This window comes from Ornithorhynchus anatinus, chromosome X3, assembly GCF_004115215.2.
Source record: "Ornithorhynchus anatinus isolate Pmale09 chromosome X3, mOrnAna1.pri.v4, whole genome shotgun sequence".
Lineage (NCBI taxonomy): Eukaryota > Metazoa > Chordata > Mammalia > Monotremata > Ornithorhynchidae > Ornithorhynchus > Ornithorhynchus anatinus.
This window is the reverse complement of record NC_041751.1, coordinates 30,938,619-30,963,634: the sequence shown is the minus strand read 5'-3', so window position 1 is coordinate 30,963,634 and position 25,016 is coordinate 30,938,619. Positions and strand designations below refer to the sequence as shown.

At 43.1% G+C, this 25,016-nt stretch overlaps 1 protein-coding gene across 1 annotated transcript in view; it reads left to right on the top strand.

The window, feature by feature from the left end:
- DGKQ (diacylglycerol kinase theta) overlaps positions 1-25,016 on the top strand; it is a 79,593-nt gene that overhangs the window by 43,597 nt on the left and 10,980 nt on the right. Inside the window, exons 11-20 of the mRNA XM_039910620.1 lie at positions 824-878; positions 5,483-5,544; positions 6,861-7,011; positions 9,783-9,821; positions 11,783-11,898; positions 13,710-13,861; positions 17,157-17,305; positions 19,026-19,204; positions 22,178-22,278; positions 23,090-23,236. Coding sequence (XP_039766554.1) covers positions 824-878; positions 5,483-5,544; positions 6,861-7,011; positions 9,783-9,821; positions 11,783-11,898; positions 13,710-13,861; positions 17,157-17,305; positions 19,026-19,204; positions 22,178-22,278; positions 23,090-23,236 — 1,151 coding nt within the window. The remainder of the gene's footprint in view (positions 1-823; positions 879-5,482; positions 5,545-6,860; positions 7,012-9,782; positions 9,822-11,782; positions 11,899-13,709; positions 13,862-17,156; positions 17,306-19,025; positions 19,205-22,177; positions 22,279-23,089; positions 23,237-25,016) is intronic.

The following is a 25,016-nucleotide window of genomic DNA, read 5'->3' as shown; positions in this document are numbered from 1 at the left end:
AGTATAACCATATAACAGACACATTCCCTGCCCACAATGAGTTTACGGTATCGAGGGGGAGACGGGCATTAATATAAATAAATAAAATTACATAAGATATGTACATAAGTGCTGTGGGGATGGGAGGGGGAATGAATAAGGGGAGCAAGTCAGGGTGACGCAGAAGGGAGTGGAAGAAAAGGGTCCATAACCTATAGCTTCCAAGACGTTTTGTTGCGAAACTGTCCCTGATGGCTAATGAGTTTTTGTGAAAGTATAGTCTGCTTCTCCAATTAGTATCCAATTACTCCCCCAGCATATTTCAATCTTCCCTCATCTTTTTCACCTTGCCATTCACTTAGTAGGTAATCTGATTTTTAGGTTCAGCATTGCAGACCTCCAGTGGTGTTTCCCACATGTTTTGAATGCATGCGCCAAGAGAGATCGTGTCTCTTTAAGGTCCTCTGGCTTGAGGTCATCACAGCATAAACCACAAATGAGATTAAGACCCCTGATTTCACGGTTTTCCAGCATAAACCCCCCCCCCCCCTGCCCCGACCCCCTGAAAGTAGTTTGGGGACTTTTATTTAATAAGTGTACAGTGCCCTGTGTAGAGAAAGCACACAGTCAATGCCATTGATTGGTAAGTGGCTTCAGTAGCGGCAACGAAACATCCTTTGAAGGGAGGAAGGGAGTAAAGACCCAAGATGGAGATCCCAGAAAGACTTACGGAGAAGAAAATGGAAAATATTAATCTTGCTCTTAATTACTAAAGCAGTAGCATGTGGAAGGGTTTGTTACCTTTGATAAATCCTAATAAATATTAATGTCTCATTTTTGGCAGACAGAGAGTCTCGAGAATTTCCGATTGGTGGAGGTGTTTATGGGCAGCAAGCAAGGTAAGATGATCAACAGAGTTTTGCGGTTTTCTTTTTGAACGTGTCAGTTTAGGCCTACAAACTAAGGTGGCTTCCAGTAGTTTTCCGATTAATATTTATGACTGGTTGCTTAGTGCCATCTGGTTAAGCTTACTCCCCGCCCCCACCCCAGTTTGCTTAGAAAAAGCAAAATCAACACTATTTATGTTTTTTATGTTTGCTGCTTTTTTTCTGACAGTCAATTGTATTTACTGAGCACTTACTGTGTGCAGAGCACTGTACTAAACGCTTGGGAAAGTACAATGTAACAGACACATTCCCTGCCCACAATGAGCTGATGGGACACAAGTGAGCCAGTCTTTTGCCATTTTACATGATTTCTAACTTATACTGTGGAATAATGTTCCCTTGCAAAATTATATCAAAATTATTTTTTTTTCAAAAATGATGAAATAGTGTAGGGAAAGAGAATCCATCATGAAATTCATGACAGAATGGTCTACTGAAAAGATCCATGGACTGAAGTCAAGAGACCTAGGTTCTAGTCAAGGCCCTGCTACTAACTGGTGATCTTGAGCAAATCACCTTCCTTGTGACTCTGTTCTCCCATCTGTGAAATATTTGTTTTTCTCCACTTCATAGAAATGTGAGACTACATTTTTCTAATCTACCAAAGGTCAGATGCAAAAATAAATAAAATGAAGTGTAAGGTTGGGGGGAGAGAGGAGACAAAAGACATTATTGAAATAATGTGAAAGTGGAAAAGGGCTGCCTCTGTAACCGGTCCCCAGATCTCTAGACTGTAATCTCCTCGTGGGCAAGGAATGTGTTTGGTTATTGTTGTATCGTATTCTCCCAAGCACTTAGCACAGTGCTCTGCACACAATAAGAACTCAATAAATACGATTTAATGAACGAATGAATGCGGAATATGCTTTGAAGTAGCAGACTTCACCACACCTGCATTAGAGATCTACTCAATCCCACTGGGCCCCTGCACCAATAACATTCCAGAACCAAGCCAGAACTAGGGACCTATTCAGAACTAAGAACAGGGGTCACTCCAGAGTGGATCTCTTTCTTCAATCTAGAACCCCCGGACTAAACTAGCCTCCAAGGGTAGGAGACAAGACTCTGGACCAACCAGATTTACTTCCTTAATTCTACTAGATAGAAACTCATACACCAGGACTGAAGTTTCTTTCATTTTTGCACCGGTTTCCTTGGGGAGGTAGAGATGATTCTAATGATGGTGGTTTGCACTCTCTTCAATCTGCCAACCCACGTTCCTCATTGGGCTCAGAGAAAAGAAGCAAGTAGCCACATGAGTGTTTCCCAGACGGAAACCATTTATGTGTTTATATATCATGGTACTTGTTAAGCACTTACTGTGTGCCTAGCACTCTTCTAAACCTTGGGGTAGCTACAAGTTACTCAGGTTGGATACACTCCTAGTCCCGCGTGGGGCTCACAGTCCAAGTAGGAGGTTGAACAGGTATTCTATCCCCATTTTACAGATGAGGAAACTGAAGCCCAGAAAAGTGAAGTGACTTGTCCAAAGTCACCCAGCAGACCCGTGGCAGAGCCGGGATTAGAAGCCAGGTCCTCTGACTCCCAGGCCCGGGCTCTTTCCACCAGACCATGCTGCTTCTCATGGCCACATCCTAAGTGACCGCAGCATAGTGTTGATGCTGTGCCACGGTGCCGGGAGTCGCCAGCTGCCGTGGTCTTTGCCGTCAACGATTGCCGGCTATTTTTCAGGATTTCTATTGAGCCTGTCACCCACGTGAGATGCCCTAGAATGTTCTTCAGTTGGAAAACTTCACCTCCGCTGGCATGGCCGCCCCCTTACTTGAGGCCGTTGCACCTCCAAACCACAGTGAGGTGTGGGTAGTATTTTGGGAGAGATCTGGCGTCCACGGTGCCATCCCTTTTGCACTTCTCCCACAGAAGGAAACTGAGTGCTTTAGCTCCCATATAGATTATCCTGTTGTAAACAAACAATCGTGTTGATTCAATGAGCAGAAATCAAAGCAGGTAAGAAAAGCGCAGACAGTAGCTCGCACACTGTGTTGACATGATTGATTCTTCACTGAAAGACCATTAGAACAATTATCAAGGAGGAAGAGTTTCAAAACCTGTTTCTCTAGGGAACGAGCTTTGAATTTAGTAGCTTAATTGGCAGATGGATTCTAACTCAAGGGGAATTCAAGGCAGCCAGAGAATACCGTGGGGCAAGTTCACGTTCATGGCTTGATCCTGGGCTGGGATGAGACTTGGTAGCCAGCAAAGGAGATGGAGTGGTGGGAAGAGGTGTGAGTATGAGGAAAGCTAGGCGGGGGAAGTGAGGGTCGTTAAGTGTGTAGTTGACTTCAAACGCTCCTTGGGGCTAGATTTTTATTTTACAGTGTTTTAATATCTTTCACTGTGTTAAAGTAATTCAATTTTAAGGAGTTTGGTTTCTCACCCCAAATCCATAGTTGCATTCACTAAGAGAATCCGACTTATTTTATCATGTTCATTTCAAGCCATTTTAGACAATAGCCTGAATCCTTTTATTGTAATTTAAGATTGCCCTAATGTCATTCCTGTTCATTAGTCAATTATGCTGTAACATTCTATCACCCTGATCCCTTCTGCTTCTTCAAAACTGCTGTAATTAAAGCTGGGAGCCAAGCAACTATTGACAACTACGGCATATGTAACTTTTTGGTATTCCTTCTTAAAGAAACCCAGGACACTATTAGACTTCATGCTTACCATGTGCAGAACACTGCACTAGGTGCTTAAAGAGTAGAATGCAACAGAGTTGGTAGACATGTTCCCTGCCCACCAGGAGCTTACAGTCTAGAGGGGGAGGCAGACATTAAAATAGATTATGGATATATACAGAAGTGCTTTGGGGCTGAGGGTGGGGTGAATATCAAGTGCTTAAAGGGCACAGATCAAGCGCATAGGTGATGCAGAAAAGAGAGGGAATAGGGGAAATGAAGGCTTAGTTGGGGAAAACCTCTTGTAGGAGTTGTGATTTTAATGTAGCTTTGAAGGTGGGGAGAGTGAATGCCCGTAGGATATGAAGTGGCAGAGAGTTCCAGGCCACAGGCAGGGGGTCGGTGGTGAGATAGATGAGATTGAGGAACAGCATGTAGCTTGGTGTTGGAGGAGTGAAGTGTGTGGGCTGGGTTGTAGTAGGGACTTGTAGAGGGAAGATAGGAGGGGACGAGCTGATTTGAGTGTTTTAAAGCCAATGGTAAGGAGTTCGTTTGAAGTGGAGGTGGATGGGCAACCACTAGAGAATTTTTGAGGACTGGGAAGATGTGGACTGAATATTTTTGTAGAAAAATGATAGGGGTAGCGGAGTGAAATGACCGAAATGGGACGAGGCAGGGAGGTCAGCGAGGGGGCCGACGCAGTAGTCAAGGTGAGACAGAAATGCTTGGGTCAACACAGTGATAGTTTGGATGGAGAGGAAGAAGCGGATTTTAGTGATGTGGTGAAGGAAGAACCAACAGGATTTGGTGACATTGAATATGTGCATTGAATGAGAGAGATGAGTTGAGGATAATGCAAAGGTTATGGGTCTGTGAGAGAGGGAGGGTGGTGGTGTTGTCTACAGTGGTGGGAAAGACATGGGGAGGACAGGAGTTCTCTTTTGGACATGATAAGTTTGAGGTGTCCTGAAGGCAGGAGGAAATGCTAGACTGCAGAGAAGGAGAGAGGTCAGGGCTGGAGATGTAGATTTGGGAATCATCCACGTAGAGGTGGTAGTTGAAGCCGTGGGAGCGAATGAGTTCTCCAGGTGGCTGTAGATGGAGAATAGAGGGAGACCCAGCCTGAGCCTTGAGTGACTCCCACAGTTAGAGGGTGGGAGGCAGAGGAGGAGCTTGAAAAAGAGTAGGAGAAGGGGTAGCCAGAAGGATAGGAGGAGAACCAGGGGAGGACAGTGTTGGTGAAGTCAAGCGTAGATATTGTTTCTAGGAGAAGAGGGTGGTCCACAGTGTTGAAGGCATCTGAGAAGTGGAGGAGGATTACGGTGGAGTAGAGGCCGTTGGATTTGATAAGGAGGTCACTGCAGACCTTAGAGAAGGCAGTTGCAGGGTAGTGAAAGAGGTGGAAACCAGGTGAGAGGCATACGGAAGAGGTGGCAGGCATATGGCTAAGTGCAGTCCAGCAAAGAGAATCACATCAAATAACTGCCTTGGAAGGTCTCTTCTGTGAGCGGTCCTTGCCTTAAGAGTTATAATTCCCAACCAGGTTTTTAGGCACTGGAGCAGTAGTTTGGGAAATTTGCAGTGGCCCAAAAGAATTGGTGTACCTTTATACCCAAATAGGATCAGGGCCGTTCATATTTCCCTTGGAATATGTGCTCAATATTATTTAGTTTCTACAGGTTCTTATATAAGTTCTTACTGCGAGTGTATTTCAGAACCTCTTCAATACGTGTGGTGTAAATTTTACAGAAAATAGATGCCTTCCCTACCTTTTGAAATACTTTGAAGGTTATAAAGTAGCTGAAACTATGGGTTGTTTTAAGAAGATTTAGGGCTTTTATGATTTTATCTAAACATAATTCTGTGTTTTTTAACCATAAACTCTAACTCTTATGTTTTTTTTTTGTTTTTTAGTTCAGAGAATGGTACTGGAAGACCAGGAATTAATTCTTGGCAGACTTAAAGCACTAAGAAAGGTAAAGCAATGTATTTTTAGTCAACTAGACAGCTAAAATTTTTAAGGTGTTATGGGATTTTAGTGGTTTTTGCCCCAAAGAAATCTAGAAGTCCAGAAGAAGCAGTTGCTTACTGATTTTCACGTGATCTTTCGGCTACTCAAAGTCTGGGGGAAACATTCTGTTTTCACTTGCACTCATGATAGATTTCCGTACAGAGGAAGCTAGAAACCGTGGTTGCTTTTTCTTTGGCAGCACAATGTTTCTTTAGGGTGCATGGTGATATAATAATCTTGTTCAATCAGTGCACCTGTAATACAGGGGTTGTATTCTCAAGAATTTGCTTTGTATCGCTTTCACCTCAACCAGGGCCAGGTTGCATGTGTGGAAACAAATTCTTCTGACACCGTAGTGCATTGTTTCCTGACAAATATGTGTTGTATCCAGATGAGTGCACGTTGGAGGTAGAACATTCCCTAATTCCTCAAGAGTCTTCTATCCACAGCATATAATGAAAACATGTGGTAGACCTGACTGTATATTAGGACTTTCTCTTGCCTGGCGTCTTTGTTTCCTTCCTTTATCTTCTCCAGTCTGAGTGTCTCAGAAATGATGATCCTCCTGTGAATATAGCTGCTTCCTGTTTCTCTAGGCTCTTGGACTCCTTGTTTGCTATTCCTCCTGACTTTCCCTTTGATAATGATGATGATGATGATGATGATAGTATTTGTTAAGCGCTTAGTGTGTGCCAAGCACAGATCTAAGCGCTGGGGTAGATACAAGGTAATCAGGTTGTCCCACGTGGGGCTCGCAGTCTTAATCCCTGTTTTACAGATGAGGTAACTGAGGCACAGAGAAGTTAAGTGGCTTGCCCAAGGTCACAGAGCAGACAAGTGGTGGATCTGGGATTAGAACCCACGTCCTCTGACTCCCATGCCCCTGCTCTTTCCGCTGAGCCGAGCTCTGCCTTATCGTTCTTCTTGTCTCTGCCCAGTGGGGTTGTACTGTACAATGTTGTGGGCTGACTCTGGAGTTTTGGGTACTCCGTCTTTAGGAATGAACTCCGTCTCCAGACTATTCAGACTTGGAAGATGAGCTCCTGGTCTTCCCACCTTCGTCTTGCTGTTCGTCACCTCCACTTAACCTCTAGCATCAGTTGATCAGTGGTATTTATTGAGTGCTTACTGTTTGCAGAGCACTGTTCTAGGCTCTTGGGAGAGGACAATCCAACAGAGTTAATAGATGCGCTTCCTGCCCACAAGGACCTCACAGTCTGGAGGGGGAGACAGACATTAAAATAAAACGAAGTAATTTCTGCTTTTCTATTTTTCCCCCAGACTTCAGTACATCAGATGAATCATACAAGATTTTACATCGTAGAGAATGACAATGCAGCCATCCAAATAAACCTGTATATTGGTGGTCTGCCACTTCAGCTCTCTTCTGAAGAATACACTAAAATCCTACAGGATGACTTGGCTATTAAAAGTAAGTTTACTTACTTATTTTTTCTCAGAATTATTTTTTTCTCAGAAGGCTAGGAAGTTTAATTTGCTTTCATGAGTAAGGTTTATGCAATCCAGTATTTTCAGTAAACACCTAATATTGGCTACAGACTCTTATGCCACTTCAGCTCTCTTCTGAAGAATACACTAAAATCCTACAGGATGACTTGGCTATTAAAAGTAAGTTTACTTACTTATTTTTTCTCAGAATTATTTTTTTCTCAGAAGGCTAGGAAGTTTAATTTGCTTTCATGAGTAAGGTTTATGCAATCCAGTATTTTCAGTAAACACCTAATATTGGCTACAGACTCTTATGAATCTGCCACATTCAGTCTGACGCATGCTTCATCCTGTTGGTTCTTTCTCCACAATATTTCCCAAATCCACCCTTTTCTCTCCACCCACGTAGCTGTCACCCCGGTTCAACTTCTCATCCTCTCCCTATTAGACAACTTCAGCTTCTTCACTCATCTCTCTGCCTCTAACCTTTCTCCTCTTCAGTATGTACTACACTGTATTACAGTGTCTGGATCATCTACCTAAAACCTTGTTTGGAACACAGCTCTCCAGTCTTCATAAACCTCTGGTGGTTATTCATTTCCCTCCTCATCAAAGAGTAGTTCCCACTTTAAGGCTCTCCACTAGCTCTCTTCCTCTTTCATACCTATTCCCTTCTCTCACTACTCCCCATCTCACTCTCTTCACTTCTCTTAAGCCTGCCTTCTTACTGTGCCTCCCTCTTGACTCTCCTACCTGTGACCTCTCTCTCCCACCCTTCTCACTGCCTGGAACTCCCTCCCTCTTCAAATCTCCCAGGCCCCCAGTCCTTCCCATTTTCATTGGTCATATAGTACACCTCAGCCCACTGGATCAGCACAGCCCTGACTGGCATCGGCAGGTCCAGGCACACCCTGGCAATTTGTTGTGAAAATCAGCACCAGGCTGCACCCATGCATGAATTTTCAGCCTCGCCCAGCTCAGGAGTCAAAGCATTCCCTCTCTGATTCCAGTGCTGGATGGCTAGCTGGGCATCTGTTTCCCTGGTCATTGTGGCCGATTTTACAGTAGTGTCACAAGGAGACAGTGTTGCCTAGTGGAAAGAACACGGGACTAGGGGTCAGGAGACCTGGTTTCGAGTCCCAGCTGTGCCAATGACCTACTGCGTGACTTTGGGCAAGTCATTTAATCTCTGTGGGCTTCAGTTTCCTCATCTGTAAACGGGGATGAGAGTGAGCCCCCCATGGGACAGCAACTGTGCCCAAATCTCTACTCCAGCACTTAGCCCATTGTAAGCATTTAATAAATGCCATTATTAGTCTAAAGAGACAAAACCGACAGAGGAGTGACTGGTTTGCCCCGCACCTTTGGAGGACAAAATGGCTCTAGGCCAGTCTCAAGATTCCTGGCCTATCCTTGGTCCAGAGGACTTCCTAGGAAGCAGGGGTCAATTTCAGTTCCGTCCCAGGGAGTTGGGTCCGTTCCAGGTAGGACTGGAGTGTGCCTACAGGTCCTGGAATCAACCCAGGCTCCCAGCAGCACTCCAATTTAGAGATGACCTGGACCTCAGCCAGACCTCCACTCCAAGCAGGAAACAAATCTCTTCTCTCTGCATTCAAAGCCATGGGCCTGGGCCAGCAGAAGTAAACCAGGTTCTGGGGGCTTGGGGACAGGGTACCGTTTGTTCTATTTGCTGTTCGGCATTTTTTCTAGCATCAGCTCAAAGACTTTCAGTTTTTTATACACTACCAGAACGATTGCAGATGGAAGTGGGGCATTCTGAGAGAGATGTGTCCACGGCGTTGCTATGGGTCGGAGACCACTCGACAGCATAAGCCAAGCAATTTGTTGAGTGCTTACTATGTGCCAGGCACCGTACTAAAGTACTGGGGTAGATAAACGTTAATCAGATTGGACACAGTCCATGTCCCAAGTGGGGCTCACAGTCTTAATCCCCATTTTACAGATGAGGTAGCTGAGGCACGGAGAAGTTAAGCGACTTGCCCGAGGTCACGCAGCAGATGTGGCAGAGCTAGGATTAGAACCTAGGTCCTTTGGACTCCCAGACCCGTGATTTATCCACTAGGCCTCGCTGCTTCTCATCCCAGGGACAGGATTTTCAACACCTATTAATATGCCAAACAAGTATTTTTGAATGTTGAGGTCATTTAGTTCTTTTTTTATATATATACTTCAAAAGCTTAAACTTAAGCCATCCCTTAAAACTTGGAGGGTTGGAAGGAAGCTTAATAAAGTAAATCAAGAAACAACAGCAGAGCAGTTCTTGATAGGCATCTGACAGAGAAAATGTGGTCGGCTGCTTATCAGTCAGTCAGCAAGGATTTATTGAACACCCAGGGATATGTAGCTGTCCTGGGCACCGGGCCCACAAGTTAATTTGCTTGCTTGTTCCCTGATGTCTGTTTCATAACATAAAGCATGAAGACCAGTCATTCTTGAGGGATGAAATTCAATATCCTCAAAGAATGGGAGAGCCCTTCCTTACAATTTTTATGCTCTGGGGCCTGTTGAAGTCCCAATTCTAGCCGTGCACATTGGCTTAAATGCATCAAATGAAGAAATTTCTCAACATTTTATATAGTTGTAAAAATTTAAAATTCATCCATTTAAAGTTATAAAAAACAGTCATTTTATTGTTTTGGGTAGTCTTTACACTTGAATAATTCAGATTGTGTTTTCTAAAGCAGCTTTCACACTCCTGCTGAATCAAGCATTGACTTTTTCTTATTTTTGCAGCAAATCTAGTTTCTGTGAGTCATGTTTACTCAGCCCAAGGTAAGCATATGACATTTTAACCTAATAAACTTACTCTCTCTGATAACCTCTGTAGCTCTTTTATCCTCAAATGTAAAAAAAAAAGAAGTATTGTTCTAACCAGTTTTGGCTTTCATAACCATATAAATCTTCCTTGCTTATCTTAGAAAAAAGGAATAGGGGCAGAAAGCTGCTGGAAAAGGGCACTGGTAAAATTGATATTTCTCGACCCGCAGCTAAAACCTTTCTGCTAAAACCTCAGATATTGGCAAATGGGGGCTTTCTCCATAGGAATCTGATTGATCAAACTGTTGCACCTGCATATACTAGGTTCATTCTAACCCTCACAGGACAGCCAGGCAAATCCTGTTTAACAGACCTCCTTTCTCCATCACAGTCTCCCTTTACTTCATTTCCTCTGGACTCCCCAAATCGTATTTAACCTAATTAAGAAAGCTCCCGTTGCCAATATCTGAGTGAGGGTTGTGATTGGGATGGGGGGAGGGGAGGGAGAGAGAGAAAGATCAACTTTTGTTCTATAGGAACAGAAATAGTTCCAGAAAGGAAGAGAGACAGGCTAGGGTGATACCGAGAGAGACCAGAGACAAGGGATCGACAATGGAGAATAAGGAAGATAGGAATAGATGAATGTGCATGGCTTGATGAATGGAAGAAAGGCAAGGTGAGTGATTAGGTAGGTGTAAGGAGTGGTGAGAAGGGGCTTAGAAATATAGTGTGTAGAAATATGAAGGCTAGAAGCTGAGACACCAGCCAGAAAGATGAAACCTTTCAGTGGCCTCTGTATGTGATATATGTATGAGATAACTAGAGCCTGGATAAGGGATTTGGCAGAGGGATTAAAGGAAGAGACAGATTTAAGATGTGTTCTGGGGATGGAAACAGCTGGAGTTAACAACAAAATATGTAGGGAGCATAAGAAAAAAAATGTTGAAAGTTCCCCTAAAGCTTCAGGTTTAGAAGCAGGCAGGTTAGATCAGCTCATGATGATGGAAGGGCAGCATTGGAGAAGGGATTTGGGGCAGTAGGGAAACTTTGGCCAAGAAGACAAGTTCATCCATTATGGATTTGAAGTAATGGTAGAGTATTTAGGTAAAGACTTATCTTAAAGATAGTGACTTAAAAATCTGGGACTGCATAGAGGGAGAGCAGTCAGGGGGTGAATAAATAGGCTTGGTGGGAAGAACCCCCGGAAACCAAAGCAAATTGGTCTCTTGGAGGAAAGGGGTAGTTCATTGCCTAGCACATAGTAAGCGCTTAACGAATATCATTACAAAAAGGGTAATCACTTATGTAAAACACTAAGGATGTGTTGATTAGGATGGAAGCATCATAGCGGCCTTGGGATTTTGGGCCATGAAGAAAGCTTTGATTATTTTTGAAAGGTCATTGTCATTAGTTGAGCATGGAAACAAGCCTAGGGGAGATGAAGGAGAGAGTTACAGGAGAGGAATTGCATATAGGAGAATATATAACACATTAAGTAAATTGTCTTTGAATAGGAGAGAGATAGCATGATCCCTCTAATCAATCCATCATATTTATTGAGCGCTTGCAGTATGCAGACCACTGTACTGAACCCTCGGGAGAGTATAGAGTAACAGAGTTGGTAGATACATTCCCTACCCATGGCCACCTTACAAGGGAAGTCGAGGTAATCTGCACTCTTTATGTAGTCTGTACTTTCTTAAAAACAGAAATGAAGAAGTATTCGTGAAAATTTGTTGTTCTGATTAAAACTAGACATGTTCAAACAGAATCCACTGTGGTTTTTCTCCAGTGGCATTTATGGGAGAGTGGGGTATCTTTCAAGATGTTAAACTGGAGAAGAGGCTTTTACCATCGTTATAAATATTTTCTTCATTTTTTAAATGGACGTTAGTTCCTTCTCTTTGAGCTGGTTTGTCAGTGGTTACCTTTGGTAGTTTAGCTGGAAAATTGCTCTTTAAAATCATTTGTTTCAGGTGCTGTGGTACTTCACATCTCTTGTTTTTCTGAAGCGGAAAGAATATACATGTTAGTGAGAGATACAACTGTTCATGACAAACAGCTTTTTGGAGTTGTCCTACCTGAAGTAACGGTAAGATCTGCATGTTTTACCGTCCCGTGTTTTGGAACGTGGTTAGGAATGGTCTAATATTTAATGAAAGAAGCAGATTGCTGCAGCCTGGATGCGATAAGGCAAGTAACATTTGAAATCTGGGGAGTAGTTTAGCCCCTTTTTCGATTTAATGATAAATACCCGCCTGGCTTGCTTAGAGCAATATTGAAAGAACTGAGAAATCAATGGGAGCCGTAATCAAGGGGAAATAGTGCCTCCTTGTGGCCATACACTTAAATTACAGCTATCTTTCAAAGAAGTCAGGGAAGAGGTCGATGTGGAATTAGGGGTAATAATAATAATGTTGGTATTTGTTAAGCGCTTACTATGTGCAGAGCACTGTTCTAAGCGCTGGGATAGATACAGGGTAATCAGGTTGTCCCACGTGAGGTTCACAATCTTCATCCCCATTTTACAGAACTGAGGCCCAGAGAAGTGAAATGACTTGCCCAGTCACACAGCTGCCAAGTGGCCGAGCCGGGATTCGAACCCATGACCTATGACTCCCAAGCCCGGGCTCTTTCCACTGAGCCACGTTGCAGAAAGCTGGATATTAACGATTAAATCTTTTTTTAAAACACTAATTTGCTTTCCAGAATGCTAGCAAAATTTTGAATTTAGAGAGATTGAGTTCCGTCTTTTAAATTTGAAAATGGTCTTTTGAATATGTATCTAATTTAAACAATGACCAAGTCCAACATCTTCTAGATGGTTGCCCGCATTCTTTTTTTCCCTCTTAGCTGCTCTCACCCGATTAAATAGGTAAGTTGTAACTTCATGGCAAATTTATGACCATGCGGTTAGAAGGCTGTGTGTCATCCCGAATACGAGGAATACTTTTGGTTAGGATAGCGACCGTTCCAAAGTTATTCCTCTGTAGTATTGTCACCCTAGATACTAGAAGTTGCCGTTCCCTGATGCCGTTCTGTTTTTATCTTTTTATGTATTAAACAAGTAAGAAAAAGTTTTTTAAAAGTCATCAACGTAGGCATAAGTGTTTTGTGCTCAGTGTGTGACTCTCTATTCAGAGTGACAAGTGGTACAAGAAATTATATGTGAAGGCTTTTATAGCTGAAGGTTGTTTGAGACTTAGTTATAAGTGGTCAAATTTCTTTTTTTTTTTTAATTCCCATTGTCGGGAGCGAGGTGGGGATGGGCGGGGAAATCTGTATTTCAACTGGATTCCTTTTCACCAATTCACTTTTTATTTTTGTTAATGGAAAATTCACCTTGCATAGGGTGGTTTGAAGTTACACAGTTAGTCTACTCATGGGGGAAACTCAGAAGCACCGTATTTTCATAAAGCTCTCACAGCTTCAGGTTAGAAGCCAAATCTTTTTTTTGAGGGGGAGGAGGAGGTATTTGTTAAGGGCTTACTTTGTGCCAGGCACTGTACTAAGCTATGGGATAGATATAAGATAATCAGGTTGGACACAGTCGCTGTCCCACATGGGGCTCACATCTTAATCCCCATTTTACAGTTGAGGGAACTGAGTCACAGAGAAGTTGTGAGTTGCCTAAGGTCACACAGCTGACAAGCAGCGGAGCCTGGGTTAGAACCCAGGTCCTTCTGACTCCCAGACCTGTGCTCTATCCACTAGACCACTAGACCACACTACCTCTTTAGGAAATCTGACTCTATCCAGACCCCTCACTTACCTCACCAAGAAAAGTCTCCCAGTAAGTACTTCCCAAGGGGCCACCTGACGGTACTGTTCCGTTCTTTCAACCTATGGAATTGATTATAAAGAATGTATATCTTTCTAACCCCTTCTTTTTTCTTCTAGCAGCATTCAAAACTTCCACAAAACTGCTGTCCCCTTCTCGTGTTTGTAAATCCAAAAAGTGGAGGTTTAAAAGGCCGAGATCTGCTCTCTAGTTTCAGAAAACTCCTGAATCCACATCAGGTCTTTGAACTTACCAATGGAGGGCCTTTACCTGGGTAATTATAATTGTTCCTCTTCTTCTTCTTATTGTTATTGTTCTTGGCTGTAACTCTGAAATATGCCATGGTTTATTTAGATTGGATTCTGCTCTACAGGCATCTTTTCCACTTGTAAGATTTTGCTCTGAAAAATAATCTTGAAAAAACTCATAGCAATTTCACCAAATTAAAGAGCAGGAAAAATAACTCGGGGCCATTTTCGTCTCATTTTAATATGATTAACTAGCCTGTTGGCAGACAAATCAAAAAACATTCACAAATACCAAAAAATAATTTTACCCATAAACTGTATTACTCAGTGTGTGTTGGATTCTTTGTATTGTCTGTCAATTGAAAAGAAATGAAAATTCCTATTTCAATGATGAAAGTATTAAAATTTCTGTTCCATTAAAAAAAATTAATTACTGCCAGAAAAAATGAAGTTGAAGACAAAATGCTGAATAATAAGAAATTCTGCCAATGTGGAGGGTGGTTGGAACTCAATAAAACATTTAATCAGTCTGTTTTCTCCTTGACCACCATTTCATCTTCTTCTTTTTTTTTTAATTAAAAAGCTGTGAAGCTCTGTTACCTAAGATCTGAATTCAGGATTGAGTATCGATTTTTTTTTTCCTCTGCAGCTTTTGAGGCTATCACTACCACCTAAAATGGGACCTGCACTGTTTTAGGTATTTGTAATATTGTTGATGTAACTCGTAGAGAAACTAAGTCCTGAGCTCAGATCTAGGCAGGTGGGGGAAAAAGGAAGATATAAATATCTACTTTTGTGCCTGGTGGTTTCTATAGTTTCCAGTGTTTCTACTTGTGCTTTTATTACCTGTGAGCTTAGGAAAATATATAGTTAGTTGATTGTCATCTAAAAAACCCAAATTTTTAGCTGAAAGTCAGAAAGGAGGAGAGATTTTTCTTTCTTTTTTTTTTAAGTGGATTTTCCCTCAGCTCCAGCCCACACAAGGAACACTATGCTGGTCCTCCTGTCTTCATTTTCCCTTTCTCTCAACTTCCTTTCCCGTTTTAAGCAAACAGGGGTTAGAGTACAACAGCGAGAACATCTGAAGCAAGCAGCCAGGTGTCACAAACATGGCAAAGGAAAAATCAGCGAGTGCCTCAGGAGAATCCTGTTCCCTCTGTGTGTGACTCTCTATACACCTGTCACAGTCTTGCTCTCTCCCTTCTGGAAAAGCAGTGACTCTTCCATGCATTCCTAGTCTCTTTTCACCCATTTACTACTATTCTTCACTCCCTCAACCCTAATTTCTCTCTACCAACAAATCCTACCTATCTCATTCCCATTTCTCTTCTAACCTTTGCCTGTTGGTGACTCAGCAGGATGATAAGATAGGCCAGGGTTTTGAAAAGTAAACTTGAGAAACTCCTGAGCTCGGGAATGCATTTTTTCTAAGTTTTCCATTTGAAAATGTAGGTGTAATGTTTCATCTGATAAATATGCAATCTGTTTGTGTTCACTTGCTAAATTATTTCGTGAAAGCCCTACAGCATCTCTTTGGAATCAATGTTCCCTCATCCCCACTAAGGGAATTATTATTTTCGTGCCCAATTGTTTGCATAAACTGGCCTGATTTTGGAAAATGGAACTTCAAATTGAAACCTGAATTTGAACTAGAAAGTCGAAGTTTTGCCCTTGCTGATTGCTTGCCATTAATTCAACACATAGACCGATTGCTAGTCATTAATTTGATTCCAAACTGGATTGTAGCCATTAATTTTGTTCAGAAACTTTTTTCTAAACTAATTTGCCTCTGCTTTAAAGAATCCTAAGTGAGTTTAATTTAATTGTCTGCCTTAGATTGCAGTTCTGCCCTTTCTTCTGCTCAGCAACACTATTATAACCTCTTTGACTCCCGTGCCTGCCGCCTTTACCAGTTATTCCAAACTTTTATTTTATTTTCTTTTTTTGGTGGTATTTGCTAAGTGCTCATTTTGTGTCAACCACTGTTCTAAGCACTGAGTAGATACGGGGGAATTAGGTGGAGCACAGTCTCTGCCTACGTAGGGCAGGTATTTATTTATTGAGTGCTTTCTATGTGCTGAGCACCATACTAAATGCTTAGGCTACTGTAACAGTCTCCTCACTGGTCTCCAGCCTCTTTCCCCACTTCAGTGTATACTACGTGTCACTTGGCACACTGTCCACTCCTCAGAAATCTCCAGTGGCTGCTCCGTTTCCCTTTGTGTCCAGCAAAATCTCTTTACCATTGGCTTTTTAAGGCTCTACACCCAGTCTCCCTGTTTTACCTACTGTTCTTTTCACCTCTTTGACCAGCTTGCTGTCTTCGTTGCTCCCAAGCCAACCTTCTAACTGTATGTTGCTCTTGAGTCTCCGCTCTCGGTCCCCTGGCTTATGCAGTTTGTCCTGCCTGGAAATCCCTCCCCCCACAAATCTGCTAGACCATAGCTCTCCCTATGTTCACAGCCCTCCTAAAATCCCACTCTCTCAGAAGCCTTTTGTGATCAACTCCCATCTCCAGGGTCATACCAGCCCAGCATTTATGTATATATTTAGTGTAATTCCACTGCTAGTATATATTTCTATTTCCCCTGTAGAGCATATGCTCTTTGTAGGTGGAGGACATGCCTCGCGCTTCTGTTGAGCTCTCCCCAGCACTTAGCACAGTGCATTACACCCAGCAGGTGCTCAGTGAAAACCACAGCTATTACCACATATCACGTTCTTCACCTGCTGCTCTCAACTCATCACTCTTCCCAAGCTTGCCTTCTGACTCTCTAATGTCCACCCCCCACCCCTGGCTTAGGCTGTAACTTCTGCTTGAGACTCCCTCCATCCTTCAGACCCCCCAGCCACAGCCCTCTCTCTGTCTTCAATGTTCACCTAAAAACTCATCTCTTCTGGGAATCCCCACCATTCCAAGTTGGGTAAACCCAGCAGCCATCCTTAATAGTTACATCTATATGTATATTCTCTTATTAATCTCTTTTCATCCTTTCATATGTTTGTAATACTAGTTTCACCTCCTGTTCCCAATATTAGTAAATAATTTTCCAGACTCCCATTTTATTAGAAACTCCTTGGGAGCAGGGACTCTATCTTCTAGACTGTCCTCAAGACTGTAAGCTCGTTGTGGGCAGGGAATGCACCTGTTTATTATTATATTGTACCATCCCGAGCACTTAGTACAGGGTTCCGCACACAGTAAGCTCTCAGTAAATACAATCGACTGACTGACTGTCTTTAACTCGATGTTTGGTGTCCAGTAGGCTCTCCATAATTACCGCTGATTGATTAATGTTTTCCTCTTTGTTTTAAATTCAGATTTCATATATTCTCCCAAGTTCCTGATTTCCGTGTACTTGTGTGTGGTGGTGATGGAACAGTGGGTTGGGTTCTCGGAGCTCTTGAGGAGATTAGACATAAACTTGCCTGTCCGGAGCCATCCGTAGCGATCTTACCTCTAGGCACAGGTGAGTGTGTTAAAATTCTGAATGGGATGCGTAAAGTGGAGTGAAGTAAAGATGCTCGCTACCTAGGAGAACCACATGTATTGTTCATCTTTTGACCTTCTACGGCTTTCTCTTTCCAACACTGGGGGTTAAATGCCTGAAAGTACTCCCGGTTGGTATAAACCAGCGATCTAATACAAAGACTCTTGAAAGTTGGCCGTTACCAGAAATTTAAAGCTGTGTACCTGGCCTTCTGATTTCATTGTGTTTAGGTTCATTAGTATGAAGCAGGGAACTAACTGTAGCATTGAACCTCTTATCAGTCAATCATTGGTATTTATTGAGCACATACTGTGTGCAGAGCACTGTACTAAGTGCTTGGGAGAGAACAGAAGTGTAAAGTTGGTAGACACTTTCCCTGACCATAACAATAATAATAATAATAATGATAATAATGGTATTTGTTAAGTGCTTACTATGTGCCAAGCACTGTTCTGAGCACTGGGGTAAATACAAGGTTATCAGGTTGTCCCATGTGGGGCTCACAGTCTTAATCCCCATTTTACAGATGAGGTAACTGAGGCCCAGAGAAGTTAAGTGACTTGCCCACAGTCACACAGCTGAGAAGTAGCGGAGCTGGGATTAGAACTCACGACCTCTGACTTCCAAGCCCGGGCTCTTTCCACTAGGCCACGTTGCTTCTCAGGAGCTTACAGTGTAAATGTGTAGTTTTAAAGAGTTACCATACAGTATCTTGTGTAATAAAGAATTACCGATCAGAGTGCTGGGAGTAGCAGTAATACTAATTGGGGTTATTTGTGGTAGCCAGTTAGAGCACAGCCAAGTGGAAATAAAAGGTAGTGTTAGGCGTGGCCATGAAAAACCATGGTTACATAAAATAATAATGATGATGGCATTTGTTAGGTGCTTACTATGTGCCAAGCACTGTTCTAAGCACTGGACCGTGTGCTAGGGGTAGCCACAGTGGTGCGTAGCCTGAAGAGTGGATATTTACAACTGCGGTTGGCAATGGAAACCTGTATACATCTTGGGATCCGTAGTTAGTTTTAAACATTTCACTTTGAAACCATTTGTGGGTGTTATTCTTAGCCAAATGGATCAGAAAAAAATTGCATGTATTTTAGTTTTGCATCTCTAAATATTAAAAGTTCAATGACGCATATGTAAACCTTAATGTGACCATTGAATTTGTGGCACTGTTTTCAACATTCTTGAGGGAGGAGGGGAAAGACACAGCACAGTGAATTTTCTCCTCTTGAAAAGGACACTCACAAGTACAGAATGACCTCTCATAAACCGGAAAGCCTGACTATCGCACTTTTCCAGGATATCTGTGTGTGCCTAATGGATCTGGACCTTTATGGACTGTAGTCGAGGGTAAATATCTATATACAGTGGTCCAAGGTCACACAACAGGCCAGTGCCAGAGCAGCCAGGACTAGCAATCCAGGTCACCGGACTCTATAGACTATAAGCACCTTGTGGGCAGGGAATGTGTCTACCAACTCTGTTATATTGTACTCTCTCAAGTGTTGAATACAGTGTTCTGCATGCAGTAAATGCTTGACAAGTACTCTCTGATCGATTATCAGTCCCATTCACTTTTCCTTGGGCTACATTGGCTCCTCCCTGCCATATACCAAAGTTTATTCGGGGATGATTTTGTTCTTCACATTTTTTAACGTGGCGATTATTTAAAATCTTCTGTTAATTTTCTTAGGCAATGATTTGGGCAGGGTGCTTCGCTGGGGAGCCGGCTATAGTGGGGAAGATCCGTACTCTGTCCTGATATCAGTAGATGAAGCTGATGATGTTCTTATGGACCGTTGGACTATCCTTTTGGATGCTCAAGAGACTGAAAGCACAGTAAACCGTGTTACGGAATCTGAACTGCCAAAGGTATTTGCCTTCTTGTGAAATACTTTTATTTGGAATCTCTTTGTGTAGTTTTACTCTTTGCTCGTAGGACAGATGTTCGTGGATTACTATTAAGTGTTGTGGGGACACAATGCCCGATCTGAGAAGGTATGGAGGGATGTCTGTGACAATCTTCCAGTTTTCAGAATAGAGGCAGGACAAGCAGTGTTGCTTAGTGGAAGGAGCCCTGGGCCTGGGAGTCAGAGGACCTGGGTTCTCATCCTGGTTCTGCCATTTGCCTGTAGCGTGACCTTGAGCAAGTCATTTAACTTCTCTGTGCCCCAGTTCCCTCATGCACAAAGTGGACGTGCAATACCTGCTCTCCCTCCTGCGGAGACTGGGACCTGATTATCTTATATCTGTCTCCAGTGCTTAATAGAGTGTTTGGCACTTAGTAACTACTTAACAGGCACCACAATGGGGAAGCACCCTGGCCTAGTGGAAAAATCATGGGCCTGGTAGTCAGAGGACCTGGGTTCTATTCCTGACTCGGCAACTTGCATGCTGTGTGACTTTGGGTAAGTCACTTAGCTTCGCTGTGCCTGTCTCCTCATCTGTAAAATGGGGATTCAGTAGTGTTCCTCTACTTAGACTGTGAGGCCCATGTTGTATAAGGACTGTATCCGACCGGATTTTCTTGTGTCTACCCCGATGCTTGGTACGTTGCTCGGCACATAGAAAGTGCTTAATAAATACCACAGTCATGCTTAGTGCAGTGCTTGGCGCATAGGAAGTGCTTAACAATTATTATTATTTTAATTAATCCCTTGGAGGAGTCAAGTGGGAATTTTTCCAGGCCTCAGTCAGTCAGTTGTTTTCATGGAGCACTTACTGTGTGCAGAGCACTGTACTGAGCACATTGGAGAGTACGATACTGAGTACTGCGTGGCTCAGTGGAAAGAGCCCGGGCTTGGGAGTCAGAGGTCATGGGTTCGAATCCCGGCTCTGCCACTTGTCAGCTGTGTGACTGTGGGCAAGTCACTTCTCCGCGCCTCAGTTACCTCATCTGTAAAATGGGGATGAAGACTGTGAGCCTCACGTGGGACAACCTGCTTACCATGTATCTCCCCCAGCGCTTAGAACAGTGCACTGCACATAGTAAGCGCTTAACAAATACCAACGTTATTATATAACAGGCATGTTTCCTGCCCATAACGAGTTTAGAGCTGGTTGTAGGGGCAGGTGAAACGAGTGGACAATCTGGACCATCACATCTCGATCCCCCCTCTCGTTCGACTCACAGATTGAAAGTGTCACCAAATCCTGTCGGTTCTACCTTCCTAACATCGCTAAAATCCTTTTCTTCTCCTTCCAAACTGCTACCACACTGATCCAAGCCCTTATATCCCACCTCGATTAGCGCATAAACTTCCTCGCTGATCTCCCTGCGTCCTGTCTTTCCCCACTACAGCCGTTAACTTTCCTCTGCTGCCCGGATCATCTTTCTACGAAAACGTTCAGGCCATGTCTCCCCACTCCTCGAGAAACTCCACCGGTTGGTTGTCCATCCACCTCTGCATCAAACAGTAGCTTCTCGCCATTGTCTTTAAAGCACGTAATCAGCTCGCCCCCTCCTATCGTACCTCGCTAATTTCCTCCTACAGCCCAGCCCGCGCACTTCACTCCTCCAACGCCAACCTGCACACTGTACTTGGATTTCACCTCTCTCACCACCGACCCCTTGTCCGCGTCCTCCCTCTGGCCTGGAACTCCCTCCTTCTCCATATATTAGTGAGACCATCACTCTCCCCACCTTCAGAGCCTTATTAAAATCCCACCTCCTCTGAGGCCTTTCTGACTAAGCCCTCATTTCCTCTACTCCCTCTCCCTTCTGCGTCACCTATTCACTTGGATCTGTACCCTTTAACGACTCGATATTCACGTCACCTTTTCACTTGGATCCGTACCCTTTAATGACTCGATATTCACCCGACTCGCAGGCTTACAGCACTTAAGTACATAGCCATAAATAATTTGAATTTCAGTCTCCCCCTCTAGATTAAGCTCCTGGTGGGCAGGGGACGTGTCTGCCAACCCTGTTGTAGTGTACTCTCCCAAGTGCTTAGTACAGTGCTTTGCACACAGTAAGCACTCAAATACCACTGATTGATTGATAGCATTTGGGATCCTCATGCTGCAGAAGGACTGTAGTGAATTTCTAGTCTCCTTTTCTTCCTCATTTGGTCATGGATACTTCCTGCTCTCAGCAGAACCAATTCTTGTCAGTACTTAAGGTAAAAATGTACAATTCCTACTTGCTCATTTTCACTTCAGTATGGAGCACTGGAATTTTTCTTTCGCATTTATTTGAAGGAATAAAATGAAAATGAAGGTTTGAAAATGTTAAAAGCTGTTCTCAAGTGCTAGAGGGCTCACTAGGAGAAGAATAGACACTGGGGGTAGGAGCTATTAATGTTTATTTAAGAATGACAAAGTGGCAGCTGTCAAAGAATTTCTTGCTGGGTAAGACTGACACGTGGACTTTGAACAGAGCAATAATTAAGGACCCAACAGGAGGTGTTCAAAGACTAGGGGATTTCTTGGCCAAAGGAGGCACATGCAATATTCAGAACATTAAGATAAAAACAAGTTGTGTTAATTTTTCTAATTTTTTTTATTTTTTAATCATTTTACTTGAAGGAGAATGTGATTACTTTGTGTGGAAAAAAAAAATATGTCTGTAGGGAGGTGGGTTGGCTGGTGGAGCAGGGCCAGAGAGGATCTATGAACGACTGATCAATTGGAAGCTTCTTCAACCTGGGGCTACCATTAGGTTTTAAAAGGGCCTAGTGGCATGGAACCCTTGGGCAGCCTGGGTTGTTATTCCCCTCAATATTCTGTCAGGCATAGCTGGTCCCCTTGAGCAGCTTCTATCTTGTGGAAGGGGGAAGCTAAGGCTGGTGGTGTCCTGCATGTGAAGTCACCTTGTGAAATTGCTCTTGAATTTTTTTTCAGATAGTTCAGATGAACAATTACTGTGGCATTGGAATCGATGCAGAATTGAGTTTGGACTTTCATCATGCTAGAGAAGAAGAACCAGGCAAATTTACAAGCAGGTAATGTTCGAAGAGAAGCCCGAAGGGCTGAATTTCTGTTAGCCTGCAAAACCAGATCCAGTGCAGATCTCATTGCAAATTATGGTGCCTTCAAAAATTGCCCTCCTTTTTGATGGGCTTAGAGAAAATGTCATTTGAGGGATGAATCCCAGTGAAGATATTTTTATGGATTGGGGAGAACATCATATTAGGGACAGATCCCAGTGAACATAGCGTAGCAGTGTCTCAAGGGTGGTACATTATCACAGGTAGAATTCTCATCACTATCAACTGGAATCTACAATTCCTTCTAACTGCAAAGCTTCTTTAATGGGCCTTCCCAGTTGGGATTTGCTCTATATGAGGGGGGAAAAAGAGAAACAGGTGAATTTGGCCTGGGGGAATATCTGTTAGCTATTTGAAGTGGGGGTTGGATTTCAGAGAGCTACAGCTTGAGAGGGAGAAAAACTTGAAGGATTTTGGCTGTGATTTTCCTCTCACTGTCATTGATGCTGAAGAAGTCAACTGCCCTGTCTATGTTGATGAAACTCTTCAAATTGCCAGGTAAGTTTTTCATGAATGGAACTCGTTGTGGGCAGGGAATGTGTCTGATGTTATATTGTACTCTCCCAAGTTCTTAGTACAGTGCTTTGCATACAGTAAGCGCTCAATAAATATGATTAATAATAATAATAATAATAGTGAAGTAGTGTATTTTGAAAACTCTGCCCACATATGAGGGGGCAGAAAGTTTTACCCTATTACACTGGATGCAATGAGAGACTACAGGAACAGACACTGTGGTAAAACTGGAATTACTTTTTATTTTTAGGTTTCACAATAAAGGTGTGTATGTAAAAGTAGGATTACAGAAGATAAGTCACACTAGAAACCTGCATAAGGAGATTAAACTTCAGGTGGATCAACATGAAGTGGAATTGCCAAATATTGAGGGACTCATTTTCATCAATATCCCCAGGTAGTGTACCCAGGCGTGTTTTCCCAATATTTATAGCAGAATTCTTTCTCAGTCCCATTATTGATTTTGCTTCCTATTCACTCTTTAAGCTACTTGTTACCACTCCGCCCACCCCACCCCACCCCGCCCAATGCAGATTGATAGCCATAGTGTGATAGGTAAACTCACAAAGATCACAGTTTTACAACCTGGTTCATTAGCTAATTGAAAAAAAATCACAGGTCCTGGTGGAATTGTGAAACTTCACATACTTATGCATCATGAAGGACAATATGTTTATTATCACTTCTGCTTTCCCACAACACCCATTTGTAATTTGGAAATACCCAGATAACCATTGGAAAACTTTTGTTAAATTTCTGAACTAACTGTTTTTTGATTTGGATTAAAGCAACCTTGCAACTGGCTTTACAAAAAAAAAAACTGACCTATCCAAATTTCCACTGGCCTGCCGCATTCTGGCTTATTAGTAATATCTACAAACATTCCCTCTCTCTCTCCCTCTGACCTTTCCTCTTCTGACCCTCTCCCTTCCCACTTTTCCCTATTTTTCCATCTTCCTCCCACCCCCAATTTGGACATATACTTTTGAGCAGGTCTAGACATTTTCCAAAGAGAGAGACACACAAATATTAGAGTAATATCTTCAAGCATTTAGTTTTACCTTTTTATTTTTTAATGCCTACCCACCCAACCGATGAACTCCCAGTTCTACCCATCCTAGGGCCTGGGGCTAAACGGTCTTCCTATCCACTGCCCAGCTGCTACTAAAAGCTTTCCACCTGCCAAGCACCCACCTCCTCTCGAATGTGTGTTTGCTGTTGATTGCTGACTCTGCTTTCATCTGTCCATATGTGTGTATGTGCACAGCTCATGCTGTGGTGGCCAGACCTGAAGATTGTTTTGGGGTTTTTTAAAAAACCTTTTCAGGGGTGGAGAATGTTGGCCAGAAGGAGAAGTTTGGGAGTCAGGGAGAAATTGTTCTGGAGCTCTAAACTTTAGTAGTGGTCCCTGTTATTGCCAGGATCACTAGTGGGGGAGGGAAATTGAGAAGAGAAACTGCAGGACTAAGGGAATGGGCAGCAGTGACCTCAGCTATCAGCTGCTTTGGTGGCCACCAGATCACTTGTTTTTGCCCTTATTAGGTATTTCTTCTCCCCCCACATGTGGCAACCCCTTGCTATCCACCATTGCCCATGCCCAAAGATCCTACCACTGTGTGCAGCTGCCCCTTCCCAAGACCACATTTCTGAACAGTCTGGCAGCAGCCCCCCTGACTCCCCCATCTCTGGATGATTTGGGTGTTTCCCTCCCTCGACCTGTCCAGTGCTGGACAGGACTCCTGACTTTGTTTCACACTCCTGTGACCTGGGAAGGCACCTCCCTCAAGGGAGGGGAAAGGGAAAGGAACAGGAGGAATAAAGGGATGACAAGCAGGTGATCGGAGGGGAGGAGGAGGGAGGAGGAGGAGGAAGGCATGGCTAGGGAGTGGGTACGTCAAGGAGGAGCAGGGGAAAATGACAAGGGAAGAGATGAACTGTTGGGCGTTCTGTTGTGGGAAACAGGAGAATGAAAAGAGGGAAACGGAGAGGAGAAGGATATTCTCCTGGGGATGGGGGAATTATCACTCAATCAGTAGTATTTATTGAGTGCTTATTTGTGCAGAGCACTGTATCAAGCGCTTTAGAGAGTACAGATAGTATCAGTAGAACAATCTCTGCCCTCAAGAAGCTTTCAGTATAGCAGAGGAGAGAAAAAGTAAAATGAATTACAGAGGAGA